Here is a 27460-nt window from a genome sequence, read left to right as displayed (position 1 = left end):
TGTCTGTGAGCTATTTGTGGCTATTATGTGTCTATAAAAGGAAATCCGAGGGGCGACACACACACACTTTGATGCACTTTGAACTTCATGAGTGAGGCTGAAAAGTGCGCACCTTGCTCTCCGGATCACCAGTGGAGGTCATGGGAGAAGTTTTTCTCGGAAGCCTGAACACATACAGCTCTTGTGGGCGGAGAATCTTTTGAGGCAGAAATGGACAGCTTGAGTCTGGGGAAGGTAAGGATGGTTTGGGGAACAGCGGCTGCACAGGAGGAGAAACCTCTCGCTGCTGGGTGCATTTGCTGGAGAAATGTCACTGACATGCCTTTATCTCCACTGACCTTGGCTGTTAGAATGGCTCTGGCTTTAAACTCTGGAGAATAAAACCATTTAAATAATTTGGTTTTAATTTATCAACACTAAATAATCCCACCCACCTAATCTAACCCTCACCCCACGTTCCCGTTGTGCCCTTTACAACCCACTGCCACCTCCCAGGCTTTCACACATAAACACATAGACACAGGTCATGTAGCAACTTGATACGCAGCCTGTTATTTCCTGTCACACTCATATGAATAATGGTTACTAAAACTATTTGGATGCACAACAGGAAAATGTGATGAGAATGATCGTCAGTGCATCTTAATAATGTTAACATTGTATGCAAATTCAATTTTTTAAACTTCTGAACTCAACACTACTATTTTAGGACCCATTATATACATTATGTACTTGGTGCCTTGTGCATTTTTGTTCTTTATTTCCATCTTTGTGTTTGAGACTCATAATCATGACGTTTGTTTAGAATCTGGAGAGATAACCCAGTGTTCTCAGTAGCAGCTGGCACTGAGCTATATTTTCCCTGCGCTATCTACTGTGGAGGGAGGGGCTGTGTGTTTGTCTGTAATTAAACTCTTAACTTAAGTGACACGCCCAACTGTTTATGCTTCTACTGAGATATATAGAGTTTAACATCTGTGGAATATTGCGGTTCATATGCTTTATATAAACTGAGGATCATCAACAGAAAACAAGTCAGGAAAATGTGAATAACTGATATAAAACATGAGGAAATAGACAGCGCTGCTGGGTTATGTTTTTGTTGCTACTTTGCAGCATTAATAAGAAACCAAAAGAATCTAAAATTGCACAATATGGGGCTTTGAGAACCTTTATGAGAAGGAATAACATCCACTGCGTCATTCACGTGTATGTTTCCGTAAAAATTCTTTGTCTTCCCGGATGGACACAGTTTATGAGTATCCCTTTACAGACCCCACTGGGGGTGGTCTGCTTCAGGAAATGATTCAGTGCTGCTTGTATTCCGTCTTGGGGACAGTTACGACATGCCAGGAGAAATGACAGAGTGAGAGCACGTTGAGGTGACATGTAGCACAGGGAGCCAGTGGTGGTTGGAAATATGATCCGAGAGGACGGAATGACCTCGGCAACACTCAGCGCAGTTTAACATTCAAGGGGGCTCCAGTGGTCAAGTAGGAAATGCTCTTCTTTAACCTTTCGCAGTATAAACTTATTCTGCTATGACTACAGAGGACACGCAAACATGGAGGTTACATAAGAGCATGAATATAAAAAAATTGTAAGATGGCATGTGATTATTTTTAGCCAAGGTATTTGTTATGTTTCTTTATTTATAGCTGGTTCCCTGGTATCTTTATTGTGGGTACATCCTTGCCCTTTAAAGTAAAAGTGAAGCTTTTCACAGCTCAGACAGCCAGTTTCACAAAATACATGGGTTTAAGGAAAGTGGTGGAAGTGAAGATGCTTTACTTTACAATTACATCCTGCATATAAAGTGAAACTTAATTCCTGGATACAACCATTTATTCATATTAAAATTGTATGAGTCCTTTCCTGACCCACACTGCATCCTTCTACCAAGTTTCTTGGTAATCCCTTTAGTACGGTTTGCATAATACTGCAAAATAACAGTTAAAGTGAAGACATATCCTCCTCAGTGGAGGGAATGAATCCTATGAAACACCTCATAGAAAACATCTGCTTTTAGATGACATAGTCAAGCCTAAGGTTCATCTTAGTGCTAAGTATCTCACATTGGAGCAACGGATACATTTAACACTTTACCATGTCTGCTGTACAAGAGACCTGTAGCTGTCTATACTGGCTGGTAAATTAACATGTGGACATGTTGTTCAGGGGCTGTATACAATGAATAACCTTCCACTATGTCCTATATAGACTGATATTCATTGTCCTCTGCACTTATGTTAAATATTTATTCGATTGTATAGAAGTCAGTCGGATGAAGCCTGGCCTTTATCCTGAGAAGCACAGAAACCTTGATTTATAGAATTGAAATAGAGCTGCATTGGAGTAATGGATGTCTCTGTTCTTTGATTTCAGCCTCAGTGTCAGTGCCTCACTTGAATAGATGTTCATATATGTTATTACACATAATTTAAATAATTTTCTCTCAGTTCTGTAGCTTACATATGATTTATTTTAGATACCTAATCACTATGTGGACAATATGTAAAATCCATGTTTTTTTCCTCAGATGAACTTGTAGGTTAAAGTGTAACTTCTACATGTGTAGTTGTGTCAGTTCTTTTAAACCTGCTTACTATTATCATGAACAAAATCAGGGCCATTAAGGGGCCACCATTTACACAAAGAGGCAAATCACATGTCAAACATCCAAGCACATTTCCTGATTCAGTAAAGTCAATTAGTGACTCGTTTATTTAAAAAAAAGTATTGAAAGTACAGGGACACTTCAGGGGCCAACCAAATTTCACATAGGGCCAATGCTCTTGGCCCATCCCCTAGATCTGCCCACAATTAAAACAGTTTTATACTTTAAAATGAAATTCAGAGAAAAGCCTAATTTATAAACATCTTGGATATTATTTTTTTGTGGATCAGCTAATTTTAATCTTTTTCCCATATGTATCCCGTCACATGCTTTTAAAAGAACTGTGCTGACTGTGACATGAAAGGTGAAACACCACCTAACAAGCTAATTCTCTCTCATGCGACATCGATGGGCAGAGATTGTGCGATCCATTTTAAAGAGTCGAGTCTCTGCTACAATTACCCTTGTTGATAAGTGAGGGAATTTTCCGAGCCCTTCCCCTCCGGTTTGCAATTTGCAGATGACCCGACAACACTGTGGAGAGGAGAAGCATGATTAGTGAGCAGTGAAAGCACTTTTGATAAGTGTGTGCTTTGATTTCTGCAGATAAATAAGAAATGTTCCCACAAATCCAGATGATGAAAAATGCCACTAAGCCCAAACTGCAATGGGAACTGTGACACCGCCTTAACAAATTGAAGCCCTTGCAACATGTGGCACATGGCTCAACACTCTTCTCCAGAGCAGACATGGGATATGATCTGTAGATTAATGTAAAGCATCGGGACAGGAAAGATATCATGGTTCCACGTGGATGTTGAGAGCTTCAGTTCCTTCAAGAGGGCTATCACTAAGAGATGCTGCTGTCCGCCTTTACCCACAACAATCATCGGCTTGTAAGACTTGTTCAGCTTGGGTGGCCCAGGGTGAGAGTGAAACCATCATCACTGATAGTGTGGATGCTGTGATAGGCTACTTTAAAAAAACTCCCAAGAAAGAAATCTACCATTATATGTACAAAGATGCTTCAGGAAATAGTTTGAGATTTGGGAAAAATGTATTATCACTTTCTTTCCAAGACTATCCATCAGATTGTGGTAGCTAGAATGACACTCAGTAGGTCGCACAACCTTCACCCAACAATTAAATCACACACACTCATCAAGATATGTCTCAGAGAAATTTGTGACAATCCATCGCATAATGTTGATCCGCCCCCTTTTGCCAGATCTGTGCCAAAATTGAATGGATTGTTTCTTGCAGTATCATGTCTCATGGAAATCTGTAGAAGCTACAAGAGCAGAACCTGTGACAACGGCTGCACGTCCAGTTACGGGTTAAGTATCTGCAGTGGAATAGACTTAAGCCACCACAGTCTTCATTTAAAACGAGGGAGCAGACGAGAAAAATGCAGACGAGAACATGAGCTGATTTAATTGCAGCTCATTGCAACTTATTGAGTCTGGTTATGTTAAGGCTTTTGCTGCAGGGTGCTAAACTGTCAAGTGTGTGTGTGTGTGTGTGCGTATGTGTGTGTGTGTGTGAGATGAGAGTTAAACTGTCCAGCAGCAGAAATGAATTCATTCATTATATTGAATGAAACAGGGATTTTACAAAGAATTCAACATGATCTCTTTACAATTCCTGTAAAGAGCTTCTCAGCGCACTTGTTTCACCAAGTGTTTGTGTTCGACAGGGAGATTATTATTAGTTCGAAACACTTGTTCGATTTGTTCCTGTTCTCTCTGTTTTATAGGTTTCAATAGGAGTGCCATCTGGGCCATCTTTTTTCACATTTGTGCCAGTGGTGCAGAAATTACCATTTAAAAGCATTATCACAGAGGAGGAAGGATCTGGAGAACGAACAGGAAAAACAAATAAGGTACAGCAGCAGCACACAACCTGAATACTTAAAAGTGATAATACTGCAAGGTCCGTTGTCATCATTTACACCGTGATCATTGCTTATTTTACAGGGATACAGAAGATGTGTTGTTAATTAACTGCAGCTAACTGAGTTTTCCTCGTATGTCATCTGTGCATGTTCATTGTGATAATTGGCATCTCTCTCTTTTTTAACCATCTTTGTCACACTTCATCCTTTGGAGGATTATTGACTCACTCACCAGCATTGGGATCTAGCCTGCTCTGCCTGTCTGACTCCACACTCATCTGTGTTAAGAATGATGAATTTTACAGCTCTGCCTCTCTGTTTCACACTCTTATCATTTTTATCAAATGTTTGAGCCTATGCTTTAAAAGTAGAGACAAAATAACTATGTGAGTGTGGAGAAAACTGTAAATAAAGACTATGGACAAAATAATTTATCAAAATTCAAAAAATAACAACTTTCTTTGATGACAGAATGAAACTACAGGCTACTGCCCTTTTTAGGCCTTTTCTCTCTGGAGGACTCTCCAGTTATTTAGTCAGTGGCTTGAAGATTAACAGACACTCCTTAGCTACAGAAGAAGAATCAATCTCAGTCTCAACCTGCAGCATTTTGGCAATTACATCCATGACTTCTCAGACGGTGCAAAAGACGTCAGAGTGAATCAGCGGCTGGCAGAAATAGGAAAAACTAGAATGGCTCTCAGTAGAGTGTATACTTCTGTCATTGATTGTATATCTCCACCATGGATTCCAGGAGTGCTTTGCTGAAGACATGGCTGATTTGTTGCCTAAAGTAATTTCCACTGCGTCATTGGTCCAGTAAGTCGTCTACTTTTTCTTTGTTTTAAAAAGTGTTGGTTCTCCTGGTTGTTGCAGACACAGTGGTGAAATGGTGTGATAACACTGGTCACTTGTGTTTAGTTTAGTGCTGAAATTTTATTTCATAAACTGAAGAAATGGCAGTGGAATCTAGAATGGAACTCAGTAGAACCTACACCTCCGCCAAGGCCCAACAGTCACCAAGATGCACTCACTTGCAAACACTCATATCAGCCCTATAAGTATACCCTGCTTTTTTTTTAAACTCCTGCTGACAACCGACCAACCATCCAACCATCCAACCAACCAACCAACTAACCAACCAACCGACCAACTGACCAACTGATCCACCGACCAACCAACCAACCAACCAACCGACTGACTGACCAACCAACCGACTGATCCACCGACCAACCAACCAACTAACCGACAAGCCAACCACTGAACCAATAGATTGACCGACCAACTGACTAACCCTCAAACTGACAGACCAATTGACCGACCAATCAAACAATCAACTCACTGACCAACCAACCAAATAACCGACCGCAAAACTGGCTCATGAGATGGAGCGGGTCCTGCAGCCTACATGCCGAAGAGAGGCAAGACATTGACGGCTGTGCCCACAGTGTGTGAATCATGTCTAATAGAAAAAGCTGCAGTGTTTAGTGAATGGGACGTTTACTGTAAAGCACTTATAAACTTATACACTTATAAAACTAGAAAAGATGAATATACAGTCTATTTATTTCCTCTTATACAGCTTCCACAAAGGTTACACTGTCAAAGGACGTCATTAATTGATAACATCTAAGTCACTTATGTAACATGTTTGGCTCTTGGATTCTCTCACCACACATCAGGACATCATGTTTTAAGAACACGTTTCTGTTCTCAGCTCATCAGAGAAAACACAGAAAAATCACACACAGCATTGACAGTATTTTTATTTTCTGACGGATACTAAATTTCTTTCTTTTTGACCTCAAGCCAAACTCTTACATAGGATCCACTTTAATGTGCACAAACTGCAAATTATCGGCCAGTAGTTTGAAAGCAAACAATCATCCTGCTGGGTGATGTGAACCCACAGAGGTTTCAGCTGCTGAGGGCGTTAATGTGCTATGTTCATCCAGCATCAACATCACAGCGGTGATGCAGCTCTGGGTGCCGTGGAACAGCCGACTGCTGCATGTAGTCAGCTTGCTGGCTGCTTACATGAGACTTCAAACGTTCTCTCTCTGGGGGGTGGCACCATTACTCCCCCTCCCCCCAACCCCCCACTGTTTTTACCTAAAGGAGTGGCCACCCTTCATGTTCTAAACTACATATGTCCGCAGAGCTGCAATGCTCTGAACACCCCCGTGCTTCAGCATACGATGTGGGTATGATTGTGTCTCTGTATGCACAACACTGGATTTTGTGTCTCGTGGGTTTGAATTCACATGGCTTTGTCCTCATTTCTCTCTGCATTCATTTAAATACAATTAACACTTCTTAAGCCATTTGTCCTTCTAGCCTACACATCAGTGTCTCATTGCAGTTCTGGCAGGTGTTTTGTTCTCAGAAAACAAAATTGGTTTTGCTTCTTTATCACACTTATGAAAGCAGAGTTTTTGAAAATCTGCACTGTTTAAAAACCTCCCAGACGAGTCGCAGACAACGATCTGATTTACTGTCAGAAATCTAGTTGAAGTCTGCGGCAACTGTCAAGCAATAACCATGTGTGTCAGTGTAGCTTCATTAACTGCACTGGGGTCGGGTTCAGACACAAAAACCTGTTCGTTACAACAGACATCCACTGAAGTGTTTCACCCCCTCCAGCTTGATGTGTCACACTGTGAGCAGGAGGATCACTAGAATCACAGTGTCTATTCTCACGTGAGATTTCTTGATTAAACTCAGTTCATGGACCAGTTGGGGGTTTCTCCTGATATAAGAACATGTGTGTCAGATCATGTAATGTGTCCATCCTATGGGATTAACTCAAGACTGCAAGGCTCCCGTTCACAAGGCAGAAAATGTGATCCGCCTACTTTGAAAGTCCTGAATTGGGTTTTAGTGTGGACAGGGTGTTATTCTTATATTCAAACACATGTTGTTGACAGGTTAAATGTTTGTCAGGAAATCAAACAATGATTTCACAGTAATTCACATTATATAGAAAAGCTGTTAAAGTAAATTACATCTTGCTGTAATTGCACATGACAGATTAGTGCTACTCTCTGCTGGGGGAGCGTCTATATTACGGGCATAATGTTTGGAGTATTTCTTGGAGACAGTCAACAGCTCATTAATCCACCGCTGTGAGTTGGAGCAACCTACACTTCTCAAAATGTCTCTTGCACGTGTCTTTTTGCAGTATATCAGTAACATAACCTTGAGATGTCATTAACAGTTTGTATCCCGAACGACCTGCACGGACTTGAACTGTGAGGTCCACATTAATCCTTCAGCCTCCAGCCTAATTAGCTTGCATCAAATTAGAAAGTTTTTTCCTTGGCTCTTTGTATGCAACAAATTATCTTTTAATAGACAAGATCAATTGAGGTGAGAGCAGGTGAGCAGATATATTCCTTCTGAAACAACTACAACTGCAACTAACCTCAGACATTTCTGCCAGGAGGAGGCTCACATATTTCAAAATTCAAATACAAGCAGAATAATTTATGCTCATGCTTTTTATCTTAATTTGTTAAGAGCTTTGCCTAAAGTCAGAATCACGGCCAGTTTGATAAAACAAAGTAAAGAAAAGACTGAATTTGTGCAAACACACCTGTAATTTGTACTCTGGGTGACCTTAGTATGAGCTCAGGGAAAGAAAAGCAGAAGGCTTTAAAAAGTTAATATTAAAAAATATATGTATTACTAGGAAAGTTCACAAATAAACAGTGAAATGTGGCAGTAAAAGTGAACACACATTTATTTTGTATATAAACAAACAAATGACAAACATATTGTCAAATCAGCTACACTCTAGAAACTAGTGTGGAATATAACTTATATATATATAACTAAAATATCTGCACAGTTACGTTCAGAAACCTTAATTTCTGTGAAACTGATATGGAAATTAAATAGCTGAGAAGAAAATGTTATACAGGGTGACATCTACATCTCATTAAATATGTGGAGTTTCTGGTTCTTTTTCACTTTTGGAAGGGGAGGGTGTTCAGCGGCAACATGCAATTTCAACACTAGACATCACAAAATTCTACACACTGTACCTTTAAGCCTTATGGATAATGCAAGAAAGAGAGAAACAGGAACTCTGCATTAAAACACAAATATTCCTTCAACTGCGAATCGTGTCGGCCTGGGCAAAAAAGCCTTATAATAACACTAAACATTCTACATGATGGAGAATAACACAGACCACAAAAATCTCCATAACAGCAGCTGATGTTTTCCAGGACGACCTCCTGGACAGTGCGATCGATATTCATTATAAATGCTGTAAAACATTTGTTTTTATTTTAAAGCAACAAAGCTGTCATTATAAGACACTCTCATGTGTATTTATATGCTCCTAATTACCACAAATCAAGGGGTTCATGACAGATATGATGTATGTCATTAACACTTACCCTTTTTAGCTCCAGATAAATATCACATCTTATCCCCGATAACAATATTCCTTTCATTTGAGCCCATGCATATAGTATAATAAAGCACAATCATTTGAATAATGTCATATCACATTTAATGCTCATATTTTGGAACAATAGTATACATTTCCGTTTTTAATTTTAGTTTTATCCAACCAAACCTTTTAAAACTAGAATGGCCCTCAGTCCCCACAAACGCTTTCTTAAATTGAAGTTGCAAAGAAATCAGTTCCATGCCTGATTTTTAAATTTTTGAATAAAGGTCCATAAAGTATTCTCTGGTATTTCAGTGAAAATGTAAAAAAAAATCTCGCAATGTTAATGAAAGTGAATAAAATTCCTTTTCAACAAATTTCGTGGAAATCTATTCAGTAAATTTTGTGTTATCCTGCTAAAAAAACCAAACAAGGGGCGAGACCTCCTTAGTGAAGGTAATAATTTTGTTTCATGTTTCTGGGGATGATTTGTCTGCATCGTCATTACTGCAGGGTAATATATACAATGTGGTGTGAATCTTTCAAGTACAGCTGGGGTACGCAATTGTGATTAAGTGCTTTGGAGGTTACTTTATATTCATACTGTGTGAAAAACAAAGCTGTTCAGAAGAGAGCTTTTCAATGTGTTTACACACAAGGGACAGTGAGAAGACATTATACAGTACATGTGTACAGTATGTCTCTGGAGGTTGTCTTGGCTGTAGCAGCTCTCTGAGTCAAGCTTTTAAACTTTAAATCCTTTAGTTTCACTCATTAAAATGCTTCAAACTGCGTTTGATGCAGTTAATAGATATGGGACCAGGAACTTCTAAATTGGCTTAAATTTATATCTGCAAATATTGCTCAGCTGTGTTAGGAGAGCCCCTGTTGGGAGAAGACAATTGTCAGCAGCCTACAGCTGTATATGTCACAGAATAGTGATTGTGTTTCAAGTCTTAAAATAAGGTTTCCTAACCATCAAACTTTTGCAGCCATGCAAATAATGACTGTTGTGTTGAGAGGCAAAGTTGGCAGCATTGGTGTTATTAAAGGCTCTAAGCAGCAAATAGAAACCTTTTATAGAGGACGCCAAGGCACTATCACTGACTTATCCAAACTTTACCCCAAGCAATTAATGTCTAAACTTAACTTAAGGTGGATGCCATGAATAGTCGAGCAAAATATGACTCTTGTACGTAGGATTCAAATATATTGGCAGCTTTCTCTGGCAGCATGAAAAAGACACTGTCGCAAACAGTGGTATAAATACATAAATAAAAAAAACACAAATAGATAAATGCAGCACAGACCGTGGCTGCCAGTTTGGACTGAACTGTGGAGATATCATCTTGCTTATTTACAAGCCTCAAACACAAACCCCGCCTCAGTCGTCCAGCTCTGCACATGAGGCATGCACAACACCAATGTTAGCAGGACATGTGCGTGTCCATGTGAATTATGTGTGTGGGGACATGTGGCGTGCTGAAACTGAGCCCACCACTGAGCTCAGGGAGGCTCACTGCTGAGGTTCACCTCAGGTTTTCTCAAGTTTCACTTCTCAGTTCCTTCAAAACATTCATTACTTTTTCTCTCGTCAGAACGCTGCTGAGTCCCATGAGAAGACGAGCGGAGAGACCATGTCGAAAGGAGATATTTTCAATGCGGAGTTTGTCTTTATCAAGGACGCCATAGCGGGAGGAGCAGGAAGCACAATCCCAGCTGAGACAGAGCTTAGAGTAAGTATAATCAGAGCATTCTCAGTGACACTATAACAAAAAGCTTTATCACTGACATGTTATAATAAAAATGTGTATATGTGTGTGTAGACAACTGTACACCTGGAACTTTAATCTAAAATATAACGAAGCAAAGACATTTTCATTGGAAATCTAATAATAAATCAAAATGCAAATAACCCAACATGTTTTGTGAGGTCTTCTTGATGATGGGATTCAATTCTATTTAGGTAAAATGTCAGATCAGAACATTCTTTCTCTCAGCATATATCAGACACAACTGACAAAACATTGTCACTCTGACCTTTAAGAAAGTGAAAGTCTCTTTTTCAGTAATAGTAGCTTCAGTTGTAATTTACCAGCTATGGCACAAAGACTCCTACTTTCGTTCTTTTTTTTTTTCAGTTGAGGCCGTCAGCGGATCACATGAGCCTGTCTCACAGTAAAGCCTCTCCCTCAGTCAGCCAGCCTGAAAATACACTCAACATCACCGCTGCCGGGATAGCGTCTATGGAAACAGCTGCTGACAAACACAGGGCCGTTTCCCAGCGGCAGTGTCACGATACTTCTGGACGTGCTGAGGTTAGCTCGGGTTGCTTTGCAAATAGAGTGTCAGAGGACAGGACGAGCCCCACATGCTCCGCAGACCTGTTTCCCACCCTGGCTTCGTCCAGAGAGTCCCTACTCTCAGACATCTCGGACAAAGACAGATGCTGGTCTTTCACGCAGCCCTCTTCTGTAAACTCTCCTGTCTCTTTCAGCCACACTGTGTCCCCCTGCTCGTCTGTCCGCTCCGGCATGTTCACGCCCTCTGTCACCCAGATCAAGAGGCACTTTCTCGCTCCCGGCTCTAGTCTGGTTCACATCCCTCAAACCTGTTTCTCATCCTGTGAGAGCCTGTTCTCCTCCATCTGTCCCCAGTCCCCTCCTCCTCGGCACCGGCCTCCTCTTACCAGACTCTCCCTCCTCACTGCCATCCTGAGAAAAGGCCGTCTTCCTGTTCTGTCCGCTGCTCTTCAGAGGCCTTACACCCCCTGCTGGCCTGTTAACCCTGTGACCCTCTCCTTCTGTAATGCCTGCTCAGCAGCCTCCAGCGTGGCCTCCATTCCCCTGGAGTTTTCCTCTTGCTTCTCCTCATCCATGTCTATAGATAGTCAGACACTCGTTCCTGAGCCAAAAAGATGCGTTGCTGCTCCTTTACCTGTGCAGTCAAAGGAGCAGCTCAACAGCAGAACAAGTCCTCAAACTCAAATAAAAAAAGGCTCAGAGCACATTCGCTCGAGCAGAGTGCCTAGATGGGAGCAGGTTATTTCACCCCCACCAGTGAAGAAACTATCCCGAGCTCCGCTGCCTCTGTTTTGCTCAAACTTTAAATCTCTTTCTCAAGCAGAGCATGACGAAACATTTGAAAAACTGCAACATACACAAATCTCTGTCTCTCAGTCACCTGAGCTGAATGCCCGCAACACTCATATTCCCCTCAAGGGCCATGAAGATCATAACCTTAAAAATCTCATCCCCCTGTCCCCAAAACTTCTTAATGAGCAGGAGAACTCTGCGCCCCAGAAATGGAATCAGCCGTCAAATTCATCTCTCTCAAGGCTTCATTTGCTTTCTCAAAAACTGAGTTCTCCACCTGTCTGCCCTCCTCAGCTTCAGCCTTCTCCATCACACCCACACACTCTCACAGCTTCAGCATCGCCACTCCCTTGTCTACAAAACACCAGAGGAAGGTGTGAGTCCGAGAGGAGCTGCCCTGCTTCCAAAGCTACCACAGCGCCATTGCAGGCTTTCCACAAAGCTGAGTGCCTGTCCCCTTCCTGCTACACACCCATCAGTTTTCTTGGATGGCCTTCGCCCGCCGGCTCCCCTACGCCCACACCTTCTCCTGCTCCACTAATCAGAGACCTCACCCCGTCCCCTTCTCTTTCCCCACGCTCCACCACACCCTCCCCGAGGCCGGGTAGTGGAATATCAGACTGCAGTGACAGGGAGGGTAAAAAAAGAAAGGTAGTCACTCTATTGCCACGTGCATGACTTGTTTATGCAGAGGATATTATTTAATATGTTCTCTGTGACATGACTCCCACGCAGTGTGGTTCAAAACTGATTTGGTAGATGGATATAAAAAGCTGTCCTCTCTCGTTCTGTCCTTATTTGCAATATAATCTAATGATGTTACAGATCTTGGCATTGCAGAGATGTCAAGCTTATTGTACACGTCTTTAATCTACTGACTGACACATCACAGACGTTATATATAAAGGGAAGCCATCATGAAATCAGTGCAGCAGCTTTTAAACAGCTCTAATTTCTGGGCCAGACATACAGCTTGAAGCACAACATTTTTGAGTATCAGTGATTAGGAATTAAATGTATGTAGTACAAGCAGGGAAATGAACATCGATTTCAGACAGGGTTGTCTAGTTTTCTTGCCTGTGGGAAACATTGACTGCAAGTGGAGTTTTTAGTTATATTAAGATCAGTCCAACAAAGTGATGCAGTGAGAGAAGAGTGTGTCTGACATGCAGCAGTATGTGTTAAAATATTGAATATCTATTCCTTGCATGCTCTTCTCTCTCTATCAACTCTAGATAAACAAGATTAAGTTAAGCTACAAATCCCTCGCTGCAATTCCCACAAACACCCTTCTGCTGGATCAGCAGGTGAGTTCACTTATTCGACTCTAATCCCACACTGTAATTCATCTTGTAAAATATCTGGCCGTATGAAGCCGTGATGAGCTGGTTTGAATAAGGTTCGAGAGTAAATGCTGTTGTTGTAGGAACATTACAGCATGTGGGCAATGGAAAATATGAGAATAAACTTTTACATTTTAAAAGAGAATTGAGGTTTTACATAAAAAATGATTATTCTTAGGTCTCCAATCACAGGGCTTTACATAGAATTACATTTTTATCTGTTAATGTAAAAATGTGTCAGGCAAAATTAGAAAATGACAGGAAACCAATTTCACAAGGATTTGCAGGCTGTAGATAATAAAACTAAAAGAAACATTTTTAAAAACCTGATTGAAAGTCAAATGAGGCTCAAAGTGACATGAAATCATGGCAACCTGAGCCAACAGTCGTGTTATTCACACAGCAGGATGTTTCATTTAGAGCCGTGGAGAGGGGAGCACCGTCCCTGAAGAATACAAGAGGGGATGAATGCAATGTTCTCTAGGAGCAGCATTTAATCAAAAGAAAGCAGCAGCGGTGTGGAGGGGAGATCAATGCGCTCATTGTGCTTTGTATTCACAGGCAATCGACGAGCAGATAGAGAGAGAGGAGAGTCCCTGTGACTCACTGGATAGAGGTGTTGTATTGGACAGAGGTGTTGCAGACACTCACGCTGAGGTATATACAAACACACACACTTCACTGCTGGTGTTCACGACAGAAGTCACACAATCCCAGTTAACATCAGTGACTTTGTGCTACTCTACAGATGTGCTCACCAGCTCAGCTCCGCCAACAGTCAGAGGAACTTTATGCAGTTATTGATGAGGTTTTGGCAAACTCCACTCCAGCAGTGAGTTTGTTCAATGATACATTTTGAACACGCATTGGTTTAAATGTTAATTAACAGACTTATTTTTTTCCAACTCCCCCCCCCCACTGGCTACTGCAGTCCTCCAGGTCATCCACTCCCAATGTTGGTCTACAGGTAAAGTTTGTTTCTTCATCTTCATGAAACAAGTGTAGCCAGCAACTTTTGATTTTCCCACTTAAAATTCTGGGTTGACATTTTGGTAACTACTATTATTCAGCTGGTGTTAGATGAGAAAATTGCTACCTCTCTCACGTCTGCGTGAAACTAGGGAACAAATCCTTTAACAAGAAAAACACCAAAGTTACTGCAGGACGGGTCCAGGACATAAATTAATTAAACAAGTTTCTTGAAACAGTTTTTATCTTTTTATCCCACCTGCCTGCCTGCGCACACCCTGCCCATGATCACAGTGCACATCGGAGAAGCATACGCCACTGAAGCAGAGATGATAGCCTGAAGTTAGCAAGCAAGTTACGGAAAAGTCGTCCTCTAGCAGTTGTCGGGCAGTGTGCGTTAGTGTTTTGGCAGCACGGCTTTTACAAGAGGGCCGATGGGAGGGAGTGGGATGTGTCATATTTTCAAAGTGTAGCAGGCTCTTGCTAACTTTTCCAGGATTAGTAACCCTATAGCTTTAAGAGGTAATGGTGGGTGGCAAATATATAATGTCAGCTGAAATGGTAAACGTAATGAAATGTATTGGGACAAAAATGCTGCCTCAGATGGAAAACAAACAAACAAACAAACAAATACAGGAGTGCAGATGATCTATGTGGTTTGTTATGCATTAACCAGTATGTTAAACTGGTTCTTATAGGAGTCTTTTATATTGTTAAAATTCTAAAGACAATTGAAAAAGTAAATATGACTAAAGTCAAAATTAAAGACATAAGCCTACAGCTACGATGAGATACGTAACATTGAATAAGTAGAATATTAAAGAAAGATAAAACAGGAAATAGAAAGTGTAAAACCGAGGAAAGGAAACAAACAGTCTGTACCATGTTTTTTACTGGAGCACAGACTTGAAGTGGGATAAAAGTGAATTCTGACTGTATAATCTCCAGCACAAGAAATGAAAAGACATCTGTTCATTATTCATCAAAGGACAAGAGAAAAATGTGTGTTTGTGCGCTGTCATTCATGATGTAGAGGAGTAGTGTGATGAAAAATTTAAATTATCAGCCACACACAAGAAAAAATAAACAGTAGCTCTGTTACAGAAAAAAACTTGAGCTTAAGAGAAAACAAATAAAACACTGACCCATGATAAAATAAAAAACCTAACCCTAACCCTTTCATCTCCAAAGTTCAGATTTATTCTGTGAGTTCACCAAAAGGTTTTCTTTTCACTGTCTACCTTTCAGCCATTTTTTTACATTTTTACCACCAAAAGAGTTTTGTCTAACTCAGTTGTTTAATTTCACATCTTTCTTTCCCCCCCCCTTCTTTCTGCAGAACAACTCAACACTTCCAAAATCCCTGGGACGGGAAACCAAATATGTGAGTTAGAATAAAAAACACAATTTTTCCTCTGGACTTTACCCCCCCCCCCCCCCCCCCCCAAAAAAAAAACCTACTACAGACGAACTGTTTGGTTTTTTTGGTTTTACTTTCACAAGTCCCAAATTCACAGGACTGAGCTGCAGGACAACACTTGCACTTGAGTTGCAGAGGCCCCTCAAAGAAAGGAATATTTTAAAGACCTCAACAGAGATTCAGGCAGAACAGACAGAGATTTTGTCCTTTTTGTCCTTGAAGGATAAATGTAGCTGAAAACAGAACTGACAAAGCTCTTTGTTAAGGGGATAGTTCACCGGAAAATTTTAAATTCACGCATTATCTACTCACCACTATGCCGGGGACTGGGGACTTCTTCCTCGAACGTAAATAACCCAGAAAAAAATCCAGAAAATACCTAAATTCTTCTTAGCGTCAACGGCTAACAGCTAGTTAGTTTACATCAAAAGTAAAAAAAAAAACATCGATTTGCACTTCTGCAGCATAATGTTGTATACTTTCTAAAGGTGTATTCAGATGTAAAGCTAAACAAATTGCTGCCTTGTGTCAATTACTGAAGCACTGGATAAGTTGTCTATCTAATTCAACTGTACATTAGCTAACTAATTAGCAATGAATGGTTGCACTGACTGTGAGGAGCGTGACAAAAAATTCAACCCCCCCTTCAAAACCATGATTGATAAGTAAATTAAATGAGGCTCCTTTAGAACAGATGGCATATTTATCTGGATTATAAAATATCACACCTAATTTGCCACATTTCCACAACTGAGGAGCCTGCTTGTGTTTGCCTTTATAGAAACCCTGCAGTGGGTTTTTCTTTCATCAGTGTATCCACACTACTGTGACAGACACTAATAACTACGCTAATGTTTTTCTTCCATGTTGTTTATTCAGGCATCTTTAAGCAGCTTGTACCAGTATGGCAGTGTGGACAGGAAGCAGATGGATCCTAGAAAGGTTCACATTTAATTCTCAATTGATCATGTTTAGACTCCTGATACAACTTCTATTATTACTACACCAATAGTGTTAAGCTCTTGGAAGCAAACTTATGGGGATAAATTTCTCTCTGCTTACAAACTCTGACTGTTTCTATCCAGACGAAGCCCGGGGTTATTCGCCCGATGACGGCCATTCCTAGACTGACTGTGCAGGATGAGGAAGAATTTCGTCCAAACCCGTTCAGGCAGCCTGTCGTCAAACGCACCTTAACTGACAACAAAATGGTAGGCCTGTAACATTCCTTCACATTATGCTGAACATATCTATCTTTGTGAAATGCAATGGTTTTAGTTTTATTATCTGTCAAGGAGGTAATGCTTTCATTGCTGTTTGTCTGACTGTTTGCAGGTTTCTACTAAACTGATTTAATTGAAACTTGGTAGAAGGGTGGGACATAGGCAAAGGAAGAACCCATTAACTTATGGGGAGTATTCAATTAACAAGGCAGATCCAGGTTTTTTTCACAATTTGCTTCTATATTTTTGTGAATATCGCAATAAAAAAATGCAGCTCTCAGATCTTTGCAAGAGAAACCAGGCTTGTGTAGAATGTTAATATTAATGACAAGGTGAAATTTGGTGTAGATCCAGAGAAATATACAGATTTTGTGAATCAAAATAACTTTTTGTGACATGTGATTATTATTTTATGAAACAAATATTCCTTTTGACTATATCAGAGAATGGGAATTTTGCACACATCTAATGTGAGCAGTTTACAGAGAATTACTGTTTATAGTATGGTATATGTTTCTGATCTAAATATAATATACAATATGGTGATAAAGTAGCTAGTCCGAATTAGTGGAGGTATCTTCTCTCTGAGTGGCCTTCTAGTTATATCTGATACCAAAACACTACAATCTGGATTTTGTGACTGTGAAAGGAGCCGTGTCTCATGAATTTAAAGAGAGTTACAATGACTCCAACTTTGCTAAGTTCAAAAACTAAGTTCGGAATTGTAATAAAAGTTAAACAACAACTAAAGAAACAAACACTCAGACTCTAATCCACCTCTTAGCCGTCCATCTATACACCTGCAATGTTCCATACACTTCAATGTTCTTGCCAAAATATCAGCACTAGTATTTGTTTAGTATTATACATTTTTGTGTAAACAAACATGCAAAAAAATGAAATCGATGAAGAGCAGAAGCTAGTATTCTCGCAGACTGCCTCGATCCATCTGTTTTAACTGCGCTAAACTCTACTGGGACAAAATGAACAGAATATTTAGTGTCCATTTAAGGTAACAGACTCATTTTCATTAGATCTAAAAGAAATTGGATACCTTCTAAATCATGACCTGCAGCTTTCCAATGCAGCTGTGATATAATTTGACTAGCTCTGCCAAAGCAAAAAATTAAATTCGGAACACTTGCTTGCAGCCATTCTTTATATACTTTCTCTACCAAGCACTGCCTGTCGTCAGCCAGCCTCGTCTAAGCCTCTGAGAGGATATTTCTGGTCCACACATCATTATGTCAAACTGCTGAGCGCCACTTGATGTTTTCCTTTTTTCTTTTCTTCACTGCAACCAACAAATTCTTATCAAGCAAGCCACTCTGAGTTTTTGTAATAATAAAAATTTGGCTAAAGTTTTTTCAATTCAAGAATGAAAACATAGAACTAAGACAATATAAGACAAACTGAGGCCTCTTGTTGTTTACCCTTCTCTGGAGATTTACAGCTCCACTCTTCTTATTAATGAGAGGGAACTGGTTTGGAGAGCTACAGTATCAGGAGAGTAGATGGGTGTGTGTGTCTGTGTGTGTCTGTGTGTTTGTGTGTGTGTGTGTGTGCGCGTGTGTGTGGGTGTGTCAGTTCATAAGAAAAGCTTCAGAGTCATAAGCCAAGGAGAGGTGAGGTAATGCAAAGATTTAAACTGCAGTTCAGCTGAAGTGCCTTTCTCTGGAAAGTCAACAATAGTTTTTTTTCCCCATCAAGATCCATTAGTTATTCCTTAAGAAATCAGTGAATTAATCACATCATATTAAAGAAAGTGAAAAATTAGCATATTTGTCCAATTTAATGGTTCTTTCTTGGCCCGTGTTCCATCTTTCAACCAAATTTAAAGGAAATCTGTTCTGTAGTTTTTGCTCAATCCTGCTTACAAACAATCAAACGAATCAATCAACTAACACGCAAACAAATGGAAAGGGGTGAAGATAAAAGCTTACACAGAAATGTGCTTTCCTTGTCCATCATCATGCATACTACCAGTGTTATGAAAGGACTCTCAATTATCATATACTGAATTGAATCTACAAGGTCAAGCTCCATATGAGCGATTTGTAAAATTGTAGTCAAGGTCAACATGACACTTGTCAGGGCAGAAAAAAACTATTCCAGATACAGAAGGAGCTGGTGAGGCAGATTGTTGAAAGCATGCACTCACTGACATGGTTATGGTCTTTAACCTTCAACAGCCAAGGTTTTGAACATATCACTCCTCCCTAGAAAAAAATCAACCCTGCTGTCCCCCTTAAAGGCTGACATGTACCATCAGAAAGACAAACAATGACAACATTTCTGATGCAGAGGGCATTGGTTGATTATTTCTAGCTAAAGAAATAGCTAAGTGGAGTATTCAGCCTTGTAGTGTGTCTGTTGTGATGTGGAACAAAAATATGCAGTAGAGTAATATGAACCAGGAGGACCTGTAAGATTTATAGTCAGCGTGTAAGGAAACCTGCAGCTTACCTCGGGACAGTCGACTGTATCTCGGTTAGCCCCCTGACGTTATTCAACAGCATGATTTATCTTTGAGTAATTGCAGTCAAAGTTATGCAGTGATGTAATCATTAATTAATGAGTTTATGGTAATTAAGTTAAAGTGGTGGAATTTAATTTGAATTCTTTTTTTTTTCTAAATCCTTGGAAATGCAATATGCAAAATGCAATATAATCATTCATCAGCCTGTGCCATGTTAATATTTTATAAATGGATTTGGGTGAATCTATGTATAATAAAATAGCAGTTACTATTTTTTACTTTTATCTTTATTATACTTTATAATTTCGTTTTATCCAACTAACTTACTATAGTTGTAGCCACTTATTATGGCTATGTTTTTGGATCTGGCATGGTCCTAAAAGTGTCAGATTGTCAACTCCTTTTTGACTATCCAATGCATAGACTGTAAATCAAGATGTGTCTCAACTGTCCCCTATTGGTTTGATTCCATATAGGTCAAAACCCCTGCCTCCTCCATGTTAGCAGATAGGACAAATTAAAAAGTAATAATAAAAAACTTTATCTATATAGCACTATTAAAAACAGAGTTTATAAGGTGCTTTGACAACAAGCAAGAAAAGTAAATAAAAACTTGAACACACAAAAGTAGTAATATGACAATAAAAATAAATGAACAAGTAAAATAAAAGGTGAAAAGACAACAATAAGAAACACAGTAAAAACACAAAATCATGGGTTTTAAGAAGTGATTTAAAAGAAGTCACTGACTCTGTGAGCCTTATCCCCTCAGTTAGGCTGTTCCAAAGCCGAGGGTCCCTGATAGCAAAAGCAAAGTCACCTTTAGTATTCAACCTTAAGACAAGATAAGATCGACTTTATTCATCCCATACTGGGGAAATTTCAACATTACAGCAGCAGAAGGGCATTAGGATAGAGACAAATAAAAATATAGAAATAAAAAAATAAATAAAAAGAATATACATATTAAATAACTCATCAAAACCAAAAGCTTCTCTTGACTCTGGAACAGCAAGCAGGGCTCCACCTCAGGATCTAGGGCTGCGTGCAGGCACACAAGGGGTCAATAATCCTATGATGTAGCTTTGGGCTGGACCCTGCATGCTGAGTGAGTGATCAGTAAAATCTTAAAATCAATTCTAAAATGGACAGGGAGCCAAGAGAGGGAAGCAAGGATCAGATTGATGTGATGTTGCCTTTTAAGACCAGTGAGAAGCCGTTGGTTTTAATGAGTTATTTGATGTACTGGGTGAAATGTCATGATTGACAGCTGAGACTGACTCACGATTTAGTCAAGCACATGCATTGGTGGGAGTCTATCTCCCGAATGCTACTGTGAAGACACTGGTACCAAATGCACAAGATGGTAGCGTTCGTATCCAGGATATTTTGGCTTTATTTCTGCTCGGTACGATGAAGTGAAGACACCTTTTCCATCTTTATATACAGTCTATGTGAAGTTAAGCTTGAGAACGTGTTTGTAATAATTCATTCAGGCTGAAGACAGTGTTGTGCCAGTTCACAGGCCCCAGAGAGAGGGAGGTTCTGAGAGTTTGAACACAGATGAGTTTCAGGTGCCGGCTTTACTTGCCAGAACAAAACAGGAGGAGAGAAACATCACCCCATATTTGATCAAGGTGAACATATCAGACACCAGTGTCCTCATCTAGCTTTATACTTCTGTTTTACTTCTGTTGCTTTAACAACAGCATCAGTTTCATATGATGCAATGATAATCAAGAAAGAGGAAACTGCAGCCTCATCACTGATACTTTTCTAGTGAAATGCCCCCTCCATGTTTGTATAAATGCTCTTTTTTGGCTTTGAAGTCATCCATAGGGAGGGACCCAGCTGACATTTGAACATTTTCAGCTTTTACCACTGCACCTCCACTGAACACCTTCTGAAACCAGAAATGATTTTTATAGCATTTTTGGTCACAGTTTGACTTTCTGTATGATGAGCTATCTCGAGGCTGCCAGATGACACATCACAGTGTCAGTCTCATGGGTATAACATGAGACACACAGGTATGAAGCTCCCTGGTTTCCTGCAGAAATTAGGTGGATTAATAGATGGTCAACATCTGACACGAGAGGCCAGAGTTTCAGTTCCTGACAATAAAAATGGACACACACACAGAGCACACAGTGGAAATCATGTCACAATGACAACAGTACAGGCCAGTGTGAACAAAGATTGCACCATGGAAATTGGTGTCGAGTGTATTAAGGTGAAGCATTTCTTTTCTGCCCACTATGTCTGAAAACCTTCACATAGTGACTTAAGCTACATGCCACAATCATCCTAAACCTTAATCAAGTGTTTTCAGTGACTTAACTCTCCTCAGGGCAACAGGCCAATGCCAACATGTGACTTTTTAATTTACCAAAAAACTACAGATTTTTTTACTTTTGTTATTAAGACTTATTTTCTTTATATTTTTCACTTTTGTGCACATGTACCCGAAACAATTACACAGGCATGTTCTGATATTAAGCTGTTCAGGGAAATTAAGAGAATAGAAACCAAATAAATCCCTATCCTTTCACTAGAAAACTAATTCGGTCCAGGATATGTTCATCCTAATTTAACACAAGATCATAGAGGCAGGGGGAAATGTTGTCTTTGTAACAACATAAGGCAAACTTCACTGTGAAAAAGGATTCTGCAAGCTGCTTGTTAACCACTTTGTCTCCTTATTTCCATTTCATGTTAAAACATACAAGATGCACCATTCTGCGTAGGCTTGGAGGTTCATTGTGAGGGCTGAAGCAAAAACAGCTGGGGTACACTGTGAAAAGCTCACCAATATATAGAGACAAACAACCCTTTACACTCACATTCACAACTACAAATAATTAAACTAACTACAATATGCATGTTTTTGGACTGCGGGAGGATATCGGAGTACCCAGAGAAAACTCACACAGCTTTAGTGTTAAAAATTCATCCATCATCCAGCAGTTGTGCTACCTCGGCAAATCATCCTGGAAGCTGAAGGCAGATTAATGAAACAGATGTTGGTCTTTAGATCCACTTTCTCTAAGACAGACTATATCCAAAAAACAAAGCAGTATTTGTTAAAGGCAGAGATTCAATTGACTTTTAAAGTGCTGTGTCTGCACAAACAACAATGGTCAGGAGAGTAGAAATACTGCTTGGTGGGACATTTATAATCAGAGTAAGCAGCTTCAACTTTTCGAAAAAAAACCATCATCACATCTCCTGCGCTGCACAATAGCAACAATGAACAGAGAGGGTCAAGGATTGCAAAACTTGGACAATACAGGTATTCACAATGGAGAATTAGGGCTATGTTGAAAAAAATATGAGAGATTATGAGAATAAAGTGGTTTTACGGGAAAGTAAAAACGCTTCTGTACCTCTGGATCCAAAATTATAAAACAATCTGGTTGTGAAACCCCAACCAAACATGTCCTCCTCCACAAGAGGCTCTTTCCTTCAAGTCCTTCGTGTCATTCTTTCTCCAAAAAATTTCCATTTCATACATAATCTTTTTAAATTCCAAATACTTGTGTGATATTGTGGTGCTCATAAAATTGTGACTTTATTCTTGTAATATTACGATTTTATTCTTGTATCCTAGGATTCTTTTCTAGGTAAATATTGACTATATTGTAGTGATTTAAGCCTATTTCAGCAGCATTCCAATGCTCACTAACCTCATTTATTTTATTTTGCAACGCATTTTTTAATTTTGATTTGACGAGTGCAGGGTTCTAATTTTAGACCCTGCATGTACAGATAACTTGTCATTTCAAATTTTGAAACACTCTGTTCGCATTGCTGCTGGTGTTTATTTTCATCTGTCCGTTTCTTTCGTGTTTTAAAATCTTCAACTTGGAAACCTTTGTCTTTTCTATTTCAGGTGGTAAATGTGAGTCCTGAAGAGGCAGGGACACATTTGTGCACAAGTTCAAAAGGCATAACGATGGGAGAGGAGAGGAAGAAAGAAAGAAAAAGTCCATTCTCAGTGTGTGACCTGCAGATTACAGAGCCTGAAGACCAAGTCACTCAGTGTGCCAAAGATGCCTCAGCACCTTCCAGTCAAACTAAGGGGCGGATGAAAGCTTTTGAGACTCATATATAAAGCATGGACATCCTCCTCCTCTCAGTGAACATCAATCTGCTAAGACAAATTCAATATGTGAGTCCATTTCACAACTAAAGGGTTGATGACAATTAACAATTTCAATTGCACTTTATGGAAATAATTGAATGAGTGCATCACCATATCTACAGCTGTTGACAGCTGTTCAAAGCAGGATTCTATAAACCTTTGAAAGATTTTGAAAAAACATGCAATTCACTGTTTGCTAATTCCCAATTCACTGTAGGCTAATTCATGCTCAATGTTAGATATGTATATGGAAACAAATGGAGCCTTCTGTCAATACTTCATGTCATTTAGTTCATTTCGTCAATATGTGCATGTCCTTTGAAAACGTACGGGCTTGGATGAGACAAGACAAAACAGAGCAGTACCACAATAAATCATGGGGGCGGGGGGCAGTGCAGTCAATAGTTCAATCAAAACAACCATGAGGAAAAAATTTCAACAACTGTGGAACTTTTTGAGGAGATACCTTAGTGTTTATATGATGTTATTTTGCCGAGGCAGTTGGGAAAAACACGACCATAAATGCTCCACTCTGCACTGCCCCCCAGAGGGTGTATAACTTACCAACCATGCCAACATAAAGGATGCATGGAAGTAGGTGGGCATTGTTACATCGTTCACAACGGACTTTGGCAGCATCAATGAGCTTTAAACCTGTCAAGCTTCCTGTTCTCCCTCACATGTGCAGTTCACTGTGACTACTGGAAAAAGTTATTTGACAGACTCAAAATTTTACCGGTGTGTAGCTGAGATAAAAAATGAAGATGCCTGTGGTCCAAAGGTCCGAACCCATGACAACCGACCACTAATAATGCTGTAATGACTATGATGTTAACATGTTGACAAGTTTCGTGACACATGGAATCTGACCTCAACCTGCTCTCTAGATGGTTTTGGTTACAGACACTGTCAGACCCAGTCCCTAACTAAAGGTGTGTGTATGTGTATGTGTGTGTATGTGTATGCGTCTGATGTGTAGTTCTCAGAGAATTTGCTGGCAGGTTAAAGTTACTTGTTCCAGGTTCAATGTGTAAGATTTAGGTGAAAGGCATCTATTTGCAGAAATATTGAATATAAAATATAGTGATGTGAAGTGTGTAATCACCTCAATTGTACAAATTGTGGTTTTCTTTACCCCAGAAATGGCTTTTTATATTTAAATACTTTATATTAACATCAGGAGGATTTCCTCTCTATGAAGCCACCTTGTTTTTTTTACAGTAGCCCAGACTGGACAAACTAAACACCTTTTGAGTTTTTATGACAACTGAAGGCTCCCACAGGTTCTCTCATATTTGGAGGGGGAGGGTGAGGTAAGGGGTATTCACCTGCAACATGAAACTTCACCACAAGATGTCACTAAATCTTACACACTGAACCTTTAATGTGTTTTTTAAATGAGTTAAAGCTAATTACAACAAGGACAAATGTAGGATGAGTCTGTTGTTTTTGCACTTACTTACAAGCAGAACAGAAGCTCTATGTTCAGGTGTTTATATTCTTAATACGCCTAATTATGTGAATGTCACCCTATCGTAGATAAAATGAGAGTATATAATAAGGAGAGAAGCGACTGCTTGTTAAGACAAATGGTGGCTCCTTAAGAGGTTAGCTGCTGCTTATATAAGAGCTTCCATTCACTGAAAGGAACTAAAAATAACTAAAAGTAGCAAATAATGGCACTGAAAGCTTGGAAGAGATGTTTACGCTCTTCTTCGATAATGGCTCCAACAACCATGATGTACAGTGATAGACAGATGATTCATCCTATGTTCTGAAAGTGCTCCTCCAAACAATTTCCAACAAAGCCTTCAAATATTATTCTGTGTAAAAAAAAAAAACATATTTCGTGTCAATTTAAGCAATTAGACAATTCAATAGTGATGAGAGATTTCAACTATCATATGGCCCTTGTTTTTTATTGTTCAACAGAGCACAGTTTATATATAAGAACTAACCAACTAATAACTGTAAAAACTTATTGTGTGCCTTTTATATGCTGCTTTCACAAATATTCATTATAGTAAGGGTAATGTATATGTTAATATAAAAGCTATGCGAATTATGTAACTCATTACTCAAACAAAATACTATTTTAATACTGAGACATTATTTCAGGAAAAAGTGTAATATGTAATAAAGGACTTTCTCATGTTGCCCTATATTCTGAGTTTTACTGTATATATACATATTTTCCTGTACATACATTTCCATGACAGTAAATAAATTACAGGCTAAGGACACATAGGTCTTAAGTGCTGATCAAATATATAAATAATGTGCAAAAATAGTTTATGCAGGCATGGTCCTCAAAGAGAGTATGGGAGAACAGCAGGGCTACAGGGATAGCATGTGATTGGGTCTTTAGTTTTCATGCTGATTAGAAATCCTCGAAGAAAAACCTACTTGACCTCAGATTGGCTCTCTGGAGTTGAAATGCTGCAGATGATTGCTGTTACAACACAGCACATGTCCCATAATCAAATCACAGAGGCTGAGGCATACAAATACCTTGACCTTGAACTCGACATCCCAGAGAGCTGATGTCATGATGCTGTTTCAAAACATTTAAAACACTTTGATCGAAGCAAAAAAAATCAAACTTTTGCCAAAATTAAAAACATAAACAAATAAAAGGCACATAAAGAGTAGTAAAAAAAAAAACTTGCCGCCAATAAAAACTTCATTATGACACGTTTTCTTTGTCTAATGTTTTCACCCCCACTCACTAGTATTCAAAAGGCTGCTGAACAAATGTATGTAAGCACACACACAGCTGGTATTATAGTATCATAAATAAGTCCTCCTTATGATCCACTCCGTGAATCTTGAGTATCCATTGGTGTAAATGATCACAGTTATTAAAACTGTCTCCTGGACCTCTCATATTTGAGACTTAGATCAATTGAAAATGCTATGAAGAGTTGGACTGATTTATTCTGAATGATATTGTCCCAGCTACTGTGCTATTGACACTGCCTTCACTTGTTTATCAGCCATATTATTTACTCTTACACACTTACACAATTCTCTGTCATTCTAGTTTGGCCTCAATAACAAGAGACGTGGGCAGAAAAACATCGGATCTGAGAATATCATGATGAGATGAATGAGTTTCCGTGGGGCCACTGATCCCTGTTATGACTGCAGCTGTTGAAGTTGCGATAAGGTGGTCTGAAGTGTCGAGTGCACATGTGAAACCAACAGCGTCTCCTCCCACACACGAGATGTCCCAGCTGGGCCAGCAGTTGGCAACACGCTCCTTCAATTTGAGGGGAAATCAACGGAACTGGAAAAAAAGGCCTTGAGCTCGTCAGGAGAGGATGGATTGAAAAAATCGATGGATTTGTTTTTGAATGAATGCTTGTATTTTAAGAATTGTCCTTGAAATTGTTGTGGTAATCTCTACTGCTTGTGTGTGTGTGTGTGTGTGTGAGAGAGTTTCTGCAGTACCTTACATCCCACATGCCATTAATTCAAACCTTGTTCTATATTTATTTATTGACCTGCATGTGGGCAGGGGAATGTTTCTGACTTGAAAGTGTTTTTGGTGTATACTCTTACAAGTTGGTGGGTGCTGACTGAGGCACTGGCACAACATGTTTATGCTTTTGTGAAGTTGACTTTTTAATAAAATAATGCTGAAGATGTTTTCCCTGAAACAGTCCAAGGAGTCATCTACTGAATCTACTCATTTCAGAAAGAATGGTAAATGGTCTGTGTTTATTTAGAGCCTTTCTAACTTGAAGCTCTTCACAGTGCAGTTCACCAATTCACACACACATTGTTGGAATAAAACTAAACACATCACTCACACAATGCCGGAACAGTCAGGGGCAAATTGAGGTTTAGTATCTTGCCCAAGGACAATTCG

At 39.5% G+C, this 27460-nt stretch overlaps 1 protein-coding gene across 5 annotated transcripts; it reads left to right on the top strand.

Annotated features, from left to right (window-relative positions):
- The first annotated feature begins 78 nt into the window (after nt 1-78).
- mlip (muscular LMNA-interacting protein) lies at nt 79-27240 on the top strand. Of its 5 annotated transcripts, XR_002202798.2 has the most exons (13): nt 79-234; nt 4374-4499; nt 10512-10649; nt 11055-12659; nt 13244-13315; nt 13913-14008; nt 14100-14183; nt 14283-14318; nt 15660-15704; nt 16620-16682; nt 16826-16951; nt 23335-23613; nt 26630-27240. XR_002202798.2 is itself a non-coding variant. In XM_069538952.1 (12 exons), exons 1-12 carry the CDS (start codon nt 211-213, stop codon nt 23554-23556), a joined length of 2637 nt encoding a protein of 878 aa, XP_069395053.1. In that variant the 5' UTR covers nt 79-210; the 3' UTR covers nt 23557-25748. The 5 variants fall into 5 exon arrangements, 4 of the variants coding, with proteins under 4 accessions (XP_069395053.1, XP_019944182.2, XP_019944170.2 ...); XM_069538952.1 differs by lacking the exon at nt 26630-27240 and having other exon boundaries at nt 23335-25748; XM_020088623.2 differs by lacking the exon at nt 26630-27240 and having other exon boundaries at nt 80-234; nt 11055-11231; nt 23335-25748.
- Nucleotides 27241-27460: the final 220 nt, after the last annotated feature.

This window comes from Paralichthys olivaceus, chromosome 14, assembly GCF_024713975.1.
Source record: "Paralichthys olivaceus isolate ysfri-2021 chromosome 14, ASM2471397v2, whole genome shotgun sequence".
NCBI lineage: Eukaryota > Metazoa > Chordata > Actinopteri > Pleuronectiformes > Paralichthyidae > Paralichthys > Paralichthys olivaceus.
Note: the sequence above shows the minus strand (reverse complement) of the source record. Positions and strands in the feature narration are given on the sequence as shown.